Source organism: Emys orbicularis, chromosome 25 (genome assembly GCF_028017835.1).
Source record: "Emys orbicularis isolate rEmyOrb1 chromosome 25, rEmyOrb1.hap1, whole genome shotgun sequence".
NCBI lineage: Eukaryota > Metazoa > Chordata > Testudines > Emydidae > Emys > Emys orbicularis.
In genome coordinates, this window is record NC_088707.1 from 1,499,985 (window position 1) to 1,516,634 (window position 16,650).

The 16,650-nt window shown below is 67.9% G+C and overlaps 1 protein-coding gene across 1 annotated transcript; it reads right to left on the reverse strand.

The window, feature by feature from the left end:
• Nucleotides 1-2,103: 2,103 nt before the first annotated feature.
• LOC135894637 (signal transducer and activator of transcription 5B-like) lies at nucleotides 2,104-16,176 on the reverse strand. The gene is made up of 19 exons (XM_065422774.1): nucleotides 16,112-16,176; nucleotides 12,789-12,926; nucleotides 11,684-11,840; nucleotides 11,097-11,186; nucleotides 10,691-10,865; nucleotides 9,937-10,067; nucleotides 9,667-9,818; nucleotides 9,050-9,205; nucleotides 8,421-8,600; nucleotides 7,775-7,862; nucleotides 7,568-7,690; nucleotides 5,866-5,958; nucleotides 5,108-5,314; nucleotides 4,391-4,485; nucleotides 4,166-4,296; nucleotides 3,679-3,834; nucleotides 3,308-3,359; nucleotides 2,485-2,592; nucleotides 2,104-2,328 (listed from the first exon to the last, which is right to left on the reverse strand). The coding sequence occupies exons 2-19, from the start codon at nucleotides 12,914-12,916 to the stop codon at nucleotides 2,202-2,204; spliced, it is 2,349 nt and encodes a 782-aa protein (XP_065278846.1). The 5' UTR covers nucleotides 12,917-12,926; nucleotides 16,112-16,176; the 3' UTR covers nucleotides 2,104-2,201.
• Nucleotides 16,177-16,650: the final 474 nt, after the last annotated feature.

The window sequence follows — 16,650 nt, forward strand, 5'->3', positions numbered from 1 at the left end:
AGCAGTCACCTGCCCCGAGCACAGGGCTGGGGCCGGTTCTTTCCTTCCACTGAGGCACTGATGGGGGGGGGGGGGGCAAGCTCTTGGATTTGCGGGGGGGGGGAAGGGGGATGGATGAAGGCCCCTGTGGACAGTGTCCCCATGTATAAAAGAGGGTGCTGGGTGTGAGGGAGAGAGCAGTGGGGGTACAGGGCCAGAGCCCAGATGCCTGTTACTGGCAGGCCAGCAGCAGGGGCAAGGGGCTATTCACAGCACTGGGGGGGGGCCTCACCTGTGCGAGAGGGCCTCACCTGTGCGAGAGGGCGCCCTGCAGGTTTGATGGGGGGGGGGGCTTAGCTGCTATGGCAGCAGGAAGGTGCTCCATGGCCCCTTTGCAAAGGAGCCGCAGGAGGAGTGGGTGCCCCAGCTCCCGAAGGCCCTTTCGGTGTCCAGCCACGGCAGCACCAGGCCTATGGGCCCGGCCCAGCTCAGCAGCAGCTGGGAGTCAGGGCTCAGCCCAGCGCATTGTGCAGCACCCGGCGCAGCCAGGTCTGTGTTCAGACAGGGCCTAGTGCCGCTGCAGGGGAGCCGCTCTCCCAGGGCAGGTCACTGCTGCACCCCTGGGTGCCCGCCTGCAGGGCTGGGGCAGGAGCAGGGCCCTAGTGCTGTGTTGTGCTGCCACCTCGTGGCAAGCCAGAAAGCTGCAGCCGAGCTAAGGGGCCCAGCTGTTCTGCTGGCCGAGGGGGGCTAAGTTGAGGCTGCTTCGCTTTAGAGCTTGGCCCGGAGCTGGGGAGGGGGGGGGTCTCCTTTCCCCAGCCCCTGCAGGCCCCCGTTTCACTCCCTCCCCATTGGGCCGGGCGGGGGGCCTGGCTGGGAGCCCAGTGACTGCAGCACAGGTGCAAAGGACGCTGGGTGCATGGGCCAGGCCCTGCTCTGCCATGGCCTCCCTGCACCATCTTGGGCCAGTCCCTCAGGGTACAATAGGGACCCCAGCACTGCCTCTTGAGCTCACACACCAGAGGCCACCCCCACCCCCAGCACAGCCGCATGTTGGCTGGGCCCAGCTGCTGGCGTGGGGCGGGCGGAGCTGAGCAGGCTGCTCGTGGGGGCCGGCTAAGAACAGCAGCGCCCCGTGCACCTGGCCAGCCCCGCGCTGCTGGGGACGGACGGACGCCCCGTGCACCCGGCCAGGCCCGCAGCCCCGCGCTGCTGGGGACGGACAGACGCCCCGTGCACCCGGCCAGGCCCGCAGCCCCGCGCTGCTGGGGACGGACAGACGCCCCGTGCACCCGGCCAGGCCCGCAGCCCCGCGCTGCTGGGGACGGACGGACGCCCCGTGCACCCGGCCAGGCCCGCAGCCCCGCGCTGCTGGGGACGGACGGACACCCCAAGCACCTGCCTGGAGCAGCCTGGGCTGGACGTGGAGCCTCGCTTCACCAGCTGCCTTTAAAAACCATCCGTTTTATTACCTGGTCGGTCACGAGAAAAATGGGGTCGAGAGCCGAAAGCAATGGCTGCCACAAGAAGGGAATCCCCCCTCCCCGGCTGCTACAAGGACGGGGTGTCACTCAAGGGCCAACATGGGTGGAGGGATGAGCCCAGGGGGGGCAGACCCCCTGCTTGTCCCTCCCCAGCCTGCTGCCCAGCATTCCCCTCCCAGAACAGGGGCTGCCCCAGGGTTGCCTCTTGCTTTTCAACCCCTGCCTGGCTTTTGGGGCTGGGGCACGCTGGGATAACACAGTGCGTGTCAGGGGCAGGGGGCTGTGAGCAAACGTGGTGGGGGTGGGGGCCAGGAACGAGGCCGGGGACGATACTGATAAAGAAACAAACACGGCTGCTAAGGGGTGAGGCTGGGCCGGGCCGCGTTCCCCACGCCCAGAGAGAGGCGACCCTGCCATGCCCCCAGCGGCCTGCCCAACACCAGCACCCACCTGGCTCAGGCCTGGCACGAGGTGGCACTGCCAGTGCAGGGAAGGATTTGGGGAGGAGCGCTGCGCGAGTTGGAGGGGCCCTGCCAGATCCAGGAGCTGCTGGGGCCCCCACAGATGCAGCCAACTACAACAACGCTGCAGCTGGCGCAGAGCAAAGCCCCCAGCCAGGCAAGCCCCACACACAGGCCCACGCACAGAGACACGAACACAGGGCTGCTCTCCACGGGGCACGCTCCCCGGATCGGCTCCCAGGGACACGGCTGCCGGGCCGGGCCGTACCACGGCACAGGGTCACGACTGGCTGTGGGGGATCCACTGAGTGTCCATGGGCCGCCGCAGAAGCTCCTCCACGTGTCGCGCGACGTCCATCGTGTCGTCCAGGTCGAACTCGCCCTCGGGATCCAGCACAGAGTCGGGGCTGAGAGAGAGAGACAGGGCGAGCCTGGGGGAGGCATCCCAGAATAGCCACGCCGGGGGGCCGGGAGCAGCGTGCTCCAGCTAAACGCCCCCCCCAGCACGGGGAGCCCCTCGCCCCCGGAACGCGGCTCAGGGCCGGGGAAGGAGCAGCACCTACTTCTGTGGGTAGACGTTGTAATGCGGCTGGGAGCACACGGCCGGCGACGGAGCCTGATCCATGTAGGTGACCGTTCCGGCGGCGGGATCCCCGGAGGCGCTGGCAAACCTGGAACAGACGAGGGGCCGGCGCGTCAGCCGGGCTGGGGGCGCTGGCAAGGGAGCAGCGCCCCGACGATGGGAAAAAAGCAGGGGGGCCCTGAACGCCGAGTGGCTGCATAATGCACAGAGTGAGGAGGAGGGGCACACGGCAGAACTGAGGGAGCTGCTAACAGTAGTAAGGGGGCCTGCCCCCCCGCTGTAATTGAGCAGTGGGGTCAGAGATGCTGGGGGCCTTGGTATCACACTGTAGGGCCGGCTCCAGGGCAAGTCCAGCCTGGCTGGAGCGACCGCTCACGTCCTGCTGGCCCCAGCCCTGGCTCCAGCTCCCTCTCGGGATCATGGTGCTGCTGCCAGGGTCTCTGTTCGGGCCAGGTCCCTGTGGGCCGGGGGGAGGGTGCCAATGGCGCCTTACACCCCCCACCACGGCCCGCGTTCACACAGGAGGCGCCTGCGGCCGTGGGGCCAGCAGACCCAGTTTGGCAGCCGAGCCGCGTTGGGTGTCAGTCGCCCGCAGCCATCCGCAGGGAGCCGGGGACAGACTTGAACTCAGCGCAGAGTGGGCTGGAAAGGCAGCGAGCTCCTTGCTGGCACTTCACCCAAAAGGCCAGGCCAGGTGCCTGCGGGGGAACAGGGCCTTGGCTGGCAGGACTCGCCCAGGGCACAGTCCGGCTTCCTGGAGGGGGCAGCCCAGGCACGAGCCACCTCGGCGGGGAAGTACTTACTCTGGCACCACCTGTTTGATCTGGGGCTTCACGTAGCCATCCACAGCTTTACCTGCAGTTGGAGGAAAGAGCCGTGAGCCCAGCAGTCCGAATGCTGGGCTCCTCCCGGAGTCACAGGCCGGCTGCGGGCAAGAACCCGGCGCTGCCCCGTCACCGCCAGGCTCCTGCCGCAGCCTGCCGGTTTATACGCACCCACAGCCCGGCTCCTGCCCCGTGCGTCCCGCCAGGCTGCAGGAACCTGCCTTCCCCGCCCACGCCGCAGAACACCCGGGTCAGGCCCAGCCCCGCAGCAGCCGGGGCCAGGTCTTGGCAGAGCCCCTCGGCCAGCACCCGCCGCGTCGGGCGGACCTGCCCAGCCGAGAGCGACTCACAGAGAACCGGCGTGTAGTACTTGGAGAAGACCTCGTCCTTGGGCCGGTCGGGGAACACGTAGTTGAGGTAACTGAGGTCGCCCAGGCGGTCGGCCAGCGAGCGGATGGAGAAGTCTCTGGTCGTGAAGGGTTTCAGGTTCCACAGGTTGCGGTCGGCTACAGGAGAAAGGTGGCGGCGTGAGCCGGGCCGCGAAGGGCCAGGCGTGGCAGGGAAAGGAGCCGAGAGCAAACCCAGCCGTGTGCTCAGTTGCCCCGACCCTCTGTGGGCCGTCCTTCCCCGCCAGCCACGCTGGATGGAGAACACTGGCATGTCTCCGTCTCCTCGAGCCGGCCGGCAGGGCAGTGAGACGCCCCTGTTCCTTCAGCTTTTCCCCACCAGGTCCCCAATGGAACCGTGGGGTGCCCCCCCCGCCCCCAGCCAGCGGCGAGATGCGCCAGAGGAGTGGCAAAGCCGGCCCAGCGCTGCCCCGGGCCCACCCTGACTCACGCGAGTCGAACTTCCAGGCGATGGTGATGCCCCCGATCTCGGAGTCGCTGAACCGCAGCAGGAAGGTCCCGTCCGGCTTGTTGATCAGCAGGTCGTGCGCTTGCTGCTTGTTGACGAAGCCCAGGATGGCCCTGGAGCACAGAGAGGGGGGTGAGGGGCGGGCTGGCGGGTGGGGGGGGGGGGGGGGCTGTGCCGTGCCGGCCGTTACGGGAAGGAGGTTCTCACCCGTCGTTCCAGTGAGGCTTCTGATGCTTCTTCAGCACCTCCATGACCCCGTCGAACCACTGCCAGAAGGTGTAATTCCAGCCGGGTAAATTCTCCTGGGTGAAGAACAATGCGAAGCAGTGACGGCCAGGCCTGCGGGCTGTGCCACGGGGCTCTCTCCCGGCCCGCAGGGTAAAAGCAATCCACGGCCGCGCCGGAGCAACCTGGACACGGACGTCACAAACCCCAGCCCTCCCCACCCCCCGCACCGACAAGAACACACCACACGGGAGGGATGGCGGGCCAGGGCTGCAGGGGGTCGGCGCTCGAGGGGGGCGGGGGGGACAGCGCTCGAGGGGGGGTGGGGGGGATGTCTGGCCTGGGACTGCGGGGGGGACGGCGCTTGAGAGGGGCGGGGGGGGGGATGTCTGGCCTGGGGCTGCGGGAGGGATGGCGCTCGAGAGGGGCAGGGGGATGGCGCTCGAGGGGGGGCGGGGGGACGGTGCTCGAGGGGGGGCGGGGGGGATGTCTGGCCTGGGCCTGCGGGAGGGATGGCGCTCGAGGGGGGCGGGGGGAATGGCGAGGTAAGAATTTTGGCAGTCGAAGGACGTTAATGGGTCAGGCCACCCTGAGTCTCCTGCTGCCCCGCAACCCTCCCCACGCTGTTGTCACCAAGTAGCCCCTCCAGCCGGGCGCCCCCGCTGCCCTCCCGGCCCGGGCTCCGCTGGCGCGGCTCACCCTGTTGAACTGGGACCAGGAGACGGCCATGGCGCTGTACTCCTCCAGCTGGGCACTGCTGCTGTTGAAGAGCTTCTGCGCCAGGAAGAGCAAATTCTCCTTCGTCAGCCCCCGACTGCTCTGCACCTCGGCCTTGAACTTCATGTTGAGCGCCTCGCACAGCTGGGGCCACAGCACCTTCTCGGGCACGGCGAACGGGACCCGGCCCTGCGGGACGGGGCGGCGCCCGGCTCAGGGAACCCAGCGGGGAGGGCTCCAGCCCCAGGAGAAGGGAGCATCGCCCCCCTCCCCCAGCGTCTCCCTCCCCCGGCCCTCACCCCCCAGTGTCCCCCTCCACCTCAACCTCCCACCTCCTCCACCCCCTCCCCCAGCTGCCCTCCCCCTGGCCTTCACCCCCAGCGCCCCCTCCAGCATCCCCCTCTGCCTCCCCCAGCACCCCCCTCCCCCTGGCCCTCACCCCCCAGCGCCCCACTCCCTCCCCCTGCACCCCCCACTCTCAGAGCTCCCCCCCCCTCCTCCCCAGAACTCCTGTCCCCCTCCCCCCAGCGCTCCCGGCGCAGAGGCCGGATGGGGGCAGGAATGGGAGACCGCCCAGGCGAGAACATAGAGGGCTGCAGGAGGGGCCAGGTGAGGGGGGCCCAGATCAAGGGACCTGCTGATGTGGGGGGCCCAAGGGCACTGCAGATCTGGGCCCCAAGTGACGGGGGGCAGGCCCCCTGGGTGTGGGAATCTGCCCCCTGGCGGCGCTGGCTGCTCACCGGCTCGGCGAAGGCGTTATCCCAGAGCACGGTGGCCGTGGCGTTGTTGTCCTGGCTCCCGTGCACGATCACCACCACGGGCAGGGACAGCGTCTGTGGGAACCGGCCGGGCCGGGCTGAGTGTGCGGCGGGGGTGGGGCTGGACCCAGCTCCGGGTCCTGCCCTTCCCCCACTGCCACTGGGCGAGTCTCAAGCAGACCAAGCCCCCCTGTGCTCCTCGCCCCCATGCCCACCCCACAGACCCCGCGCCCCCTGGGGCTGCCCCAGCTAATGACTGAGACTCGGGAATTCCTGGGTCCCTCCCTCAACCCAGAGACGCCATTCTGGGGACGGGCGACACGGCCAAGCCTGACACCAGCCCCAGAAGGGCTCCTAGGGCCCAGAGCCGGGCAGGGCCCAGGGCAGCGGTGCCAGCGCAGGGCCCAGAGCCGGGCAGGGCCCAGGGCAGCAGAGCCAGCGCAGGGCCCAGAGCCAGGCAGGCCCCAGGGCAGCGGAGCCAGCGCAGGGCCCAGCGCTGGGCAGGGCCCAGGGCAGCGGAGCCAGCGCAGGGCCCAGAGCCAGGCAGGCCCCAGGGCAGCGGAGCCAGCGCAGGGCCCAGCGCTGGGCAGGGCCCAGGGCAGCGGAGCCAGCGCAGGGCCCAGAGCCGGGCAGGGCCCAGGGCAGCGGTGCCAGCGCAGGGCTCAGAGCCGGGCAGGGCCCAGGGCAGCGGTGCCAGCGCAGGGCCCAGAGCCGGGCAGGGCCCAGGGCAGCGGTGCCAGCGCAGGGCTCAGAGCCGGGCAGGGCCCAGGGCAGCGGTGCCAGCGCAGGGCTCAGAGCCGGGCAGGGCCCAGGGCAGCGGTGCCAGCGCAGGGCTCAGAGCCGGGCAGGGCCCAGGGCAGCGGTGCCAGCGCAGGGCCCAGAGCCGGGCAGGGCCCAGGGCAGCGGTGCCAGCGCAGGGCTCAGAGCCGGGCAGGGCCCAGGGCAGCGGTGCCAGCGCAGGGCTCAGAGCCGGGCAGGGCCCAGGGCAGCGGTGCCAGCGCAGGGCCCAGAGCCGGGCAGTCCCCAGGGCAGCGGTGCCAGCGCAGGGCCCAGAGCTGGGCAGTCCCCAGGGCAGCGGTGCCAGCGCAGGGCCCAGAGCTGGGCAGTCCCCAGGGCAGCGGTGCCAGCGCAGGGCCCAGGGCAGCAGTGCCAGCGCAGGGCCCAGAGCCAGGCAGGCCCCAGGGCAGCGGTGCCAGCGCAGGGCCCAGAGCCGGGCAGGGCCCAGGGCAGCGGTGCCAGCGCAGGGCCCAGAGCCGGGCAGTCCCCAGGGCAGCGGTGCCAGCGCAGGGCTCAGAGCCGGGCAGGGCCCAGGGCAGCGGTGCCAGCGCAGGGCTCAGAGCCGAGCAGGGCCCAGGGCAGCGGTGCCAGCGCAGGGCGCAGAGCCGGGCAGGGCCCAGGGCAGCGGTGCCAGCGCAGGGCCCAGAGCCGGGCAGGCCGCAGGGCAGCGGTGCCAGCGCAGGGCCCAGAGCCGGGCAGTCCCCAGGGCAGCAGTGCCAGCGCAGGGCCCAGAGCCGGGCAGTCCCCAGGGCAGCAGTGCCAGCGCAGGGCCCAGCGCCGGGCAGGCCCAGGGCAGCGGAGCCAGCGCAGGGCCCAGCGCCGGGCAGGCCCAGGGCAGCGGTGCCAGCGCAGGGCTCAGAGCCGGGCAGGGCCCAGGGCAGCGGTGCCAGCGCGGCACCAGCTTTACCTTGACCTGGAAGACCAGCTCGTTGCCGCCGACGCTGAACTGCGACTCGAAGAGGATGGTGAATTTCTCCTCGGTCACCGACTCGGCGCCGCGCCGATCCGAGCGCTTGATGCGCTTCAGGGACTGCGGGAGGCAGGAGAGGGCGTGAGAGGCGGGCAGGGGGCGGGGGGGGGGGGGCAGGGGCGGTGCCAGGGGCCTGGCTCTCACCATGTTCCTGAAGTGGGCGCTCAGGGTGCCCGTGGCCTGGTGGTACTCCATCACGCAGCAGTTGTTGAGGATCTCCCCGCTGCTCTCGCTGCAATGGGAAAGGCAGGTCAGGGGGGCCAGGCACTGGGCCAGCTCCGACTCCCATGGGGCGTTGGGGGGCAGGGCGGTGCCGACAGTCACCGTGGGGGGAAGCTCCCTCTGGGCCCAGGAAACCCACTCAGGGGCCTGGAGTCCGGCTATGGGCTCAGAGAACGGGCAGTGGCTCGGGGCCTGGGGGGACACGGGGCCCCATGTGCCAACCAGGCCGGGCAGGGGGGTCTCCTGGGGATTGGACCCCACTGGGGGTGCTGGGAAAGGGGCCAGTCGCCAACCCCACAGGCATGGGGCTGACCCTCCCTCCGCTCAGCGATACCCCAGGGGTGAGAGGGGGCAGCTCCAGCCACACGCTGTGCTGGACGCTCCGGGGGATCCAGGCTACGTGAGCATGGGACGCAGAGAGAACAAGGAACCAGCCCCACAGGGCCCTGCCAGAGCCCCCCAGTTCCCCCCCGAGACCCAACAGGAGCCGCGCGGCTCAGCGGGGCCAGCTCGGGCGTCTCCCAGGACCTGCCCCGGGCGAGTGGCAGGGGCGGGGGGGGGGCATTACTTGCGGGTGCTTTCGTTCTTCAGCAGGGCCTTGGCTTGCTGCTCGCTGATGATGGTGGCCTTCACCTGGGGCGGGTTCATGTGCACGTTCAGCTTCCCCCCCACCAGCAGCCGCACCGTGGCCGCGAACTTGGTCTGCGTCTTCAGCACCTGGGGGGGCTGCTTCTCGATGATGAAGGTGCTGGGGGGAAGAGCCAGCGTCACGTGGCCTGCGGCTGTGAGATGGGGCCGGGGGCCGGAGCTACGACCGCCAGATGTGCGCGGGGGCGGGGGGACGACCTGGCACATCCCCACCCCAGCTCACAGCCCCTGCACCCAGATCCCCCTTCCCAGTCCCCAGGCCGTATCCCCTCCCGCCCAAAGCACTTGCCCCACGAGCCCCTTTCTCTTGCCACCCGCCCCGCAGTGCCAGCAGCATCCCCACCCCCCGATCCAGCCAGCCCCTGGCCCCTCGCAGCCCAATTCCTACCTGCCCAGGTCAGAGCCTGAACCTCATCCCAACCGTGCCCCGAGTTCAGCCTCGGCCCCCCAGCCTGTGTGGGGCAGCCGGGCCCAGCCCAACTCTGACACCCCAGCGCACACATGCCCAGACCCAATCGGGGCCCAGCCCAGCTCTGCCCCCAGCGGTACCTGGTCACCAGGGCGGAGATGATGTCTGTGATGGTGCCGTTGAGCTCGGACAGCATCTCCTCCACGGGCCCCGGGATGGGCAGCTGCTGGCACAGGTGCTCGGCCCGACGGATCTGCTGCCGGTTCTGCCAGATGATCTCGGCCAGCTTCTCACACCTGGGGCGAGGGGCCCCCGGGCCAGGTCAGTGCTCTGGCAAGGCCCAGGGACATCACGGAGCCCCAGGCCTGGGTGTCCCGTGTCTGCTGGTCATGGGGCTCCCGGTCTGCGCGCCCCCCTCGGGGTCCCCCCAGGCCGGGGTCCCCCCAGGCCGTCGCGGTCCGGCCTTAGCCTCGCCCTGTGGGGAGCTCAGCCACCCCAGGAATCCAGTCCCACGTTCCTGGTGATGGGGGCAGGTGACCCCTAGTGCCCTGGACTAACAACCCCAGCGGGGGCAGCGTCACCCGCCAGGGTCACCCCCCGGGGGAGCCTCTTGGGACCCAGGGCAGCCGCCCTGGATTCCCTGCTGCCGGCGGCACCGTTCCCTGGTTTCCCAGCCAACCGCCCAGGGGCCAAGCGGCAGCTCCCGGGTGCCCAGCCCCCGTTTCCCACGGGGCAGCACTGGGAGGGGCGGACGCACCAGGACTGCAGCACGTCCAGGGTGCCCTCGGGGGGCCCACCGTTCCCCGCCAGCTGCTGCCGCCGCTTCCACTGGATCAGCTCGTCGTCCAGGATGGTCGTCTGTTGCTTGCGCAGCAGCTGCAGGGTTTTCTGGTGCTTCTCCGCCAGCTCCTGTGAGGGGACGGGGTGTTAGCGTGGGACGGGGCAGGCAGCGGCACCGCACGGGGGCGTCATCGCCCCCTGCTGGCACCGGGGAGAGGAGTGGGGTCCCCCCGGGGCTGGCGCTCACCACTCGGTACTGCTGTAGTGTCTGGGCCTCCCGGTGCAGCCAGGCCTCCAGCGACGCCTTCTTCTGCTGCAGCGTCGTCTCGCGGGACATGCGCTCCTGGGGGCCCAGTTGGGAGAGCTGGGAGAACTGGGCTGGGGAGGAGGCCAAGAGCGTTAGGTCTGAGCCCCGCCTGCCCCGGGGGCTCCCCGACCCTCAGCAGCATCCCCAGAACCCCTACACCAGGCCTGCCCCTGGGGGGGAGGGGGGGGACTCGGGACTCGCTCCCCAGCCCCACGGAGCCGGTGGGACAGTGCTGAGCTGGGGACTCCCATGGGACTGTGGAGGGAGGGGAACCGTCCCGTGGGTGCTCAGATACCTGCAGCCTCCTCACGGGGGCGCGGAGGGTGGGTGAGACGATGCCCCAGCCCCCAGATGCTACGGCAGAGTCTCCCCCGCGCCGGGGGGTGGAGGGGGGCTGAGACCCCCCCCAGACACCCCTGGTCCCAGGGCGGAGTGGCCAGCAGGGGGCGCGAGGCACGGAGCTGCACAGGCAGCATTCTGCGCCAGCTGCAGCCCCCCACCGGACCCCAGCGCCTGGCGCCCCCTCGGCAGCTGGGACGGGGCAAGTGCTTCGGGACGTTTGCTGGCACGGGCCGGTGTCTCCCCAAGGACGGGATCTCAGGGCGAAGCTGCCTCTGCTCTGCGGGTCCCTGCCCCATCAGCCCATCCCCACGGCCTCTCCCTCTCCCCACGGCTAGAGCCCCCCCACCCGCACCTTGCAGGCGCATGTTCTCCTGGTACTGGATGATGAAATACTCCTGTGTCTGCTGCAGCTTCTTCAGCTCGTTCTCCGTGTCCTGGGTGACGAGACGCAGCTCCTCGAAGGTCTGGTTTATCTGCAGGTGCTTCTGGGACATGGAGTCCGCCAGGCTGCTGGCCGGGGAGGGGCTCTGCAGAGGGGGGCGTCAGGTCAGGGAGAGGCAGGGCCTCGGGGACTGCCATGGGGGGCAGCGACGGAGCACAGAGGCCGAGGCTCACGCTGTGGGGCAGTGGCTGGAGCCACAGGCACAGGGTGGGGTGAGGGGGCACAGGGTGAGGTGCCCGTGGCTGGGCTGGGGCAGTGTCCACGGGCCCCAGAGAGACAGGGGAGAGAGACAAGGCCCCCCTGCCTGGCTACTCACGTTAGTGGCCTCCCGAACCAGCCGCTGCTCGTGGTACAGGATGTGGCGGATGCAGCGCACCAGCTCCATGGGGCACCGGTCGTACGTGTTCTGCAGGGGGGAAAGCAAAGGCCCTGAGCCAGGCGCAGAGCGGGGCTAGTCAGGGGCTCTCACCGCCCCAGGATGGAGGCAAAGAGGGTCCCAAGGGCACTGGGCGGGGGGGCTGCTCCTGCCCTAACCTACTCTGCCGGCATCCCCGCTCCCAGGGCACGTGGGTGAGGATGGGGGTCACCCCAGCCAGCCCATGCCAGGACGGCAGCTCCCCATGGCCAGGCAAGGAGCCCGCGGGGGACGGCAGCGGCTGGGGGGGCTGCGACATGGCAGGGGAGGGAGCTCGGGGCAGCAGTGGAGGGGGCTCAGGGATGCGCTGGCCCCACGCGGTGAGGGGAGGGGAGAGACGGCACCTGCCATCACGCACTCTGCTGCTGTCTCAGCCCCTTGCTCCGCGCCAGGCTTGGCCAGCCCACGGGGGAGCGCCCAGTGGGAGTGGCCGACCCCTGGCAGGGCACGAGGGGCAAGGCTGCCCCATTGCGACTCCGGGCACCGACCTGCAGCTGAGTGGCATAGTGCCCCAGCTTGATCTTCAGCAAGAACCCGTCCTCGCCCACTTGGTGATCCGCCTTCTTCTGCAGCTCCTGGATCAGCCCCTCCAGCAGCTGGGTGGCTTTGAGGTTCTCCTGGGGGTTATCGAGGTCGATGGAGTCCCTGGCACAGAGAGAGAAGGGGGGGGTGGCCCTCAGCTGGGGCCCGACCTGCCCGCCCCAGCTCAGCGCAGGGACTGTATCTGCTGGGGGAACCCAACCCCCCGCCAGTGAGGCCCCCCGTGTGTCCGTCCCTCAGCAAACTGGGACGATCCAGCCAACCCGCCACACAAAGCCCAGAGCGAATGGGAGCAAAGCCCCACCCCGAGCCTGCCCCCCTGGCCCCACCATGGCAGTGCCCCCTCCACCATATGGGGCATACACAGAGGGACCTGCCGAGTGTTCCCGGGGTGACTCCTAGTCGCTGTCTGGGCTGAGTGAAGTTGCGAGCCCAGCCCTGATGCCTTTCTGCCAGCTCTGACGGGGGGGCACTGAGGCTGCTCCCAGGTTCCCTGCAGCAGTCAGCAGCTCCCCTCGTGCAGGATCCCTCACGAGGCAGCTTCACGGGGAGTCTAAGTGCCCTGAAGTTTGACCGGGGCGGCTGCAGAGGTAGCAAGGCTGATGCACGGCACTGGGCAAAAGGCTTTACAAGTGATGACTGGTTAGTGCAACCTGCGTGCCTACAGAAGGGTAAACTGAGGCATAGCTAACCAGCAATGGGCCCCGGATCTGTGCTCAGACCACTAGGCCGTGCTGCCTGTCTCTGTCACAGCCAAAAGCAGCATTTACCTTTTTTAACTGATAAAACAAACAGTGGGGTGGGGGTGGGAAGCGTTTGACAGAGGACGCACGCCCCAGCCTGGGGACAGAGCCGGGATGCAGCGTTCATGTGGCAGCACCATTCTAGACCCCTCGTACTGCAGGGGGAAGAGGAGAGGGGAGTTAGGTGAACCTCCTGCAAGCAGCAAGGAGCCCCGTCAGCAACCGCCCCCCAGCTCCACTGTGCAGCCCCTGGAGGAAGAGATTTCACTAGCACGGTGACAACAGCATGGAGCGGGGCGGGCTCACCTACCATGCCTGGCTCTCGATCCACTGCGACAGGTAATGCCGCACCTCGATGGGGAAGTGCTGGCCGTACAGCGCCTGCATCTGGCGCAGGGCCTCTCCCTGCAGCTGCTGGGCCTGGATCCACAGGGCCATCGGTCAGAACCTGGCGGAGGCACACGACAGTTACCCAGGAAGGTTCTTCCCCTACTCGAGGATTTGCAAGCTCAGTGGCCATTGTCTCTCTGGGCTACGTGCCTACAGGAAAAGCAACTTGTCTGCTTCCCTCACACCCTTTCCTGTCTAGTCACTCAGCAGTGGGGCACAGGATCCGATCTACTCCCAGAAGGGGATGTGAAGAAGGGGAGGGGACGAAGGTGCTGGCAGAGGGAACCTGCAGCAGGAGCCGACCACCAGCCTGGCCCAGTCAGTGTCCCTGAATGACTGGAAAAGCCACCAAGCGTCACCACCCCAAAGGGACAGATGCTGCTCCGGGGAGACGGGGCAAATCAAAGCTCAGGTCCAGCTCTTCCCAGGAACTCCCAATTTCTGGGGCCCTGTTGCAGGCCCGGCAGGGCCTGGTTCTCCAGAGGGCAGGGGCTGAGCAGTCCCTAAAGAGTCTCTCAGACAGGGCCCCCCAAGTCCCCTCGAGCTCTCCAAGACATGGGCCAGGGTTCTCACCCGGAGGAGTGGTGGTGAAAACGAAGCGGGTAAACTCCTAAACTCAGCTCCAGGTTCCCCAAACCAGAAAGGAGCAAACACCATTTGCTCGCCGCCTCCTCCACCACACCCTCATCCCGGCAGGAATTCCTGCGGATGCCCCGGCAGAGACTGATTCCGCTTTCAGGAAACCAGGTGCTCCTTTGCCAAAGAGCGGAGTGAGCGATGCAGGGGCGTCGGCGGTACCGGTGTCCTGGGGTGCACACACCCACGCGGGTTTGACTTCACGCCCAGGAGCCGGCCCCACGCACAAAGCTTAGCACGTGGGTCACTGCTTCCCTGACCCTGGATCCTTATGCTGAAGCCAAGAGGGAGTTTCTCACGGTCCAAGAGGGATTCGAATAGCTAGAGCCTGACCCCCCCATGCGGCATGAATCCCCTCCACCCACTGTGCGGGAAACACATGCAAAACACCCCCTTGGAGCACTGTCATACAGGGACTGGCCCTGTCCGGTCAGGCATGGCCCAGCCCCAGGTCAAGCTAGACCAAGGGAATTCTGGGAAATGTAGTTCCTAGGGAGGGTCATGGGAATTGTAGGCTAATGCAAGGCATGCTGGGAGGACATGCTGGGGAATATAAGGTGCAGAAGGGCTCCTGGGCAAGACAGCTGCAGTTCAGGAGAGCGAGCGGGTGGAGGGGCAGTGGGGCAGCTACAGGAAAGGGTTTCTGGGGAGGCCTAGGGACAGGCCGGTGCTGCCACCTGCACTGGTTTGGGGGTCCCAGCCAGGGGAAGCCCCTTCCCACATCAAGATGGGTTGGGGGGGACTGAAGAGTGCCAGGCCTGGGGCTGGGAGGCCGAAGGAGCATTTGGGGAGGTTTAGCTCTCCTGGCAGGGGGAGGCTCTTCTACCAGAAGGGGAGCCAGCCAGTCGGAGGGGCACACAGCCCTGCTCCAGCGAGGGACCTGAGGCCCAGCTGCATCCGCCAGCCAACACCAGGTACGTGCCCGTGTGCAAGCGGAGGGCTCGGGAGCGTACGAGACGAGGTGCTCCAGGTGCATGGCAAATGCTCTGTGCTACCCCCTGGGGCCCGGCTGTACCTGGGTTCCCCGACATGGCTGCATTTCTATAGTGCACATGGGGGCCCAGGTGTCTGGATGGTGTAATCCAGCAAGTAAAGCGAGCAGCCCCTTTTGGAGTTAACTGCCTTGGTCTAAAGGGAGAACTCGCTAATAGCCGGCCCCCTCAGCCCCTCATCCACACGCTTCGCTTCACAACACATCCTGGGCCCGCTTCCCACGGGGTGACCGAGCCCCGGTCTGCGGTAGCCACTGCTGGAGCTGGAGCAGTAACGGGTGAGCTCTCTCCAGCACGCAGCCTCCCTCTTCTTGCTCAGCTACTGCCCCGCTGAGGGCGCGTCTGCCTTGGGGACACGCACCATTCAGCCGAAGGTGTGTCTTGGCCCTGATTCGGGTAGGCCAGGGCCGAGCTCTGTGGATGCCCATTCTGAGCTAAGCGCAGCTGTGTCTAGATTCACCCAGACAAGGTTTAAGCTAAACCAAAACAAATGTCCACACAGGGGTTGCACCAGGGCTACTCAATTGGTTTAAATTCACACCACAGGCTAAACCTGGGCAACTAGCCATGGCGCCTGCAGCCAGCACTCCCCACTGCGCTCCTGGCAGCCCCACCAACGCAGGGCAGGAGCCAAGCTAGGGGCAGGAGACGTGCGACTGTAGCACTTGTCCAGGGCGCAACCCACTCCTGCTCCTTTAGCAGACGCAGCTTCCTAGTGCAGTTAACAGGACTCGCCTTCCCTGGCAGCTGACCGAGATGAGCCCCGCTGAGACTGAGCCACCTCTGGCTGCGGGCGTCTCCTGTAGACACACAGCATTCCCAGGACGCTAGAGCGGGGGCAGTTTCTTCATCCTCCCCCCCCACCCCCCCGGCGCTGCATAAACACACTCACGTGTGTCTCCTGCATCTCCCTGAGCCCCCATCCTCACCTCCCTGCCCCGTTGGCGCCTGCGGTTCCGACCGCCCGTTAACTCGGGCGAAACACCCGTTACCAGGCAGGCACGTTACCCGAAGTTACAGCGAGTCCAGCCAGACACCTGCTGGCCATGCTGCATGGGGCTGGCTCCCTGCCAGCTCAGTTCAGGTGGAGACAGTGCTAAATTCAGATCCAAGGACCCAGGGAGTGGCATTAACGTTAAGACTGGAGCCCTGCCCTGCACAACCACGATCGCTCCAGCTCTCCTGCCCAGGGAGCTGCAGTCTTTGCTTACCGGGCATTAACCGGACATGGTTAAATCAGAGCTCCTCTCATTCTTGCTTCACACTCACCCTCCCACGCACACAGACAACCCCATCGACAGCTCCCCTTGTGTTCTGCCAGCCCGCCAGGCAGCAGGACTCCGACCAGCCAACACATGGGTGTGTGCCCCCGTGGCCTCTGCCCAGGGACCCCGAGAGAGGCCTGGGGTGGGGATGCATTTCAGGAAGAGACTCTGCACAGAATGTCACTCGTAAGCCGTCCATGCCGGCATCTGTCCAAGGCCTAGGAGGCTTTTACTAGTTGGGCAGCAAACTCACTCCTTCCAGCACGGAGCGGTGGCCCTGGCGACAAATCTCTCTCTCGGCGCCGGGTCAGAAGCTGCTGGTCCCTTCCCCGAGTGCAGGGGATACTCACGGCAGGAACAGGTGTTCTCCTCGCTCTGCCCTGCCCCATGCACCGCCCTGGCAGCGCCTTGCCAGGCACCTGGGCACCCCGGCCCTGGGCACCGAGGGGGATCCTGCCTCTTGGCAAAGGGTTCGCGCCCGCAGGGACAGCCCGGCGCTGCTGCTCCACAGGCTGCCCTGCTACAGGAAGGAGCGAACAGCAGCTATTTCCTTCCAAAATGTCAGCTGCCTCTCGCAGACCAAACAGCAAGCGCTGGGCTCCTGGCAGCTTCCTCCCTGCCGCTGCAGCGAGCGCGCGGCCGTGCGCAGATCCAGCCACGCTCGCTGGGAGCGCCAGCGCGAGGCCGCGTGGGGCCGGCAGCAGCACAAGTGTCAGAGGGTCACATTACAGCCGTGCTCCTTGCCCAAGAGGTATTTATATTTTTTGATCTGGGAGGACGGAACAAAAGGAAACCAGCTGGAAACTAGCGCTTTCGGCTAATCCTGATTTACAGTTCTGGCTTTAATGTGAATGGGACGTGACATGGGCTAGGCCGTGTGTGGCAGAGA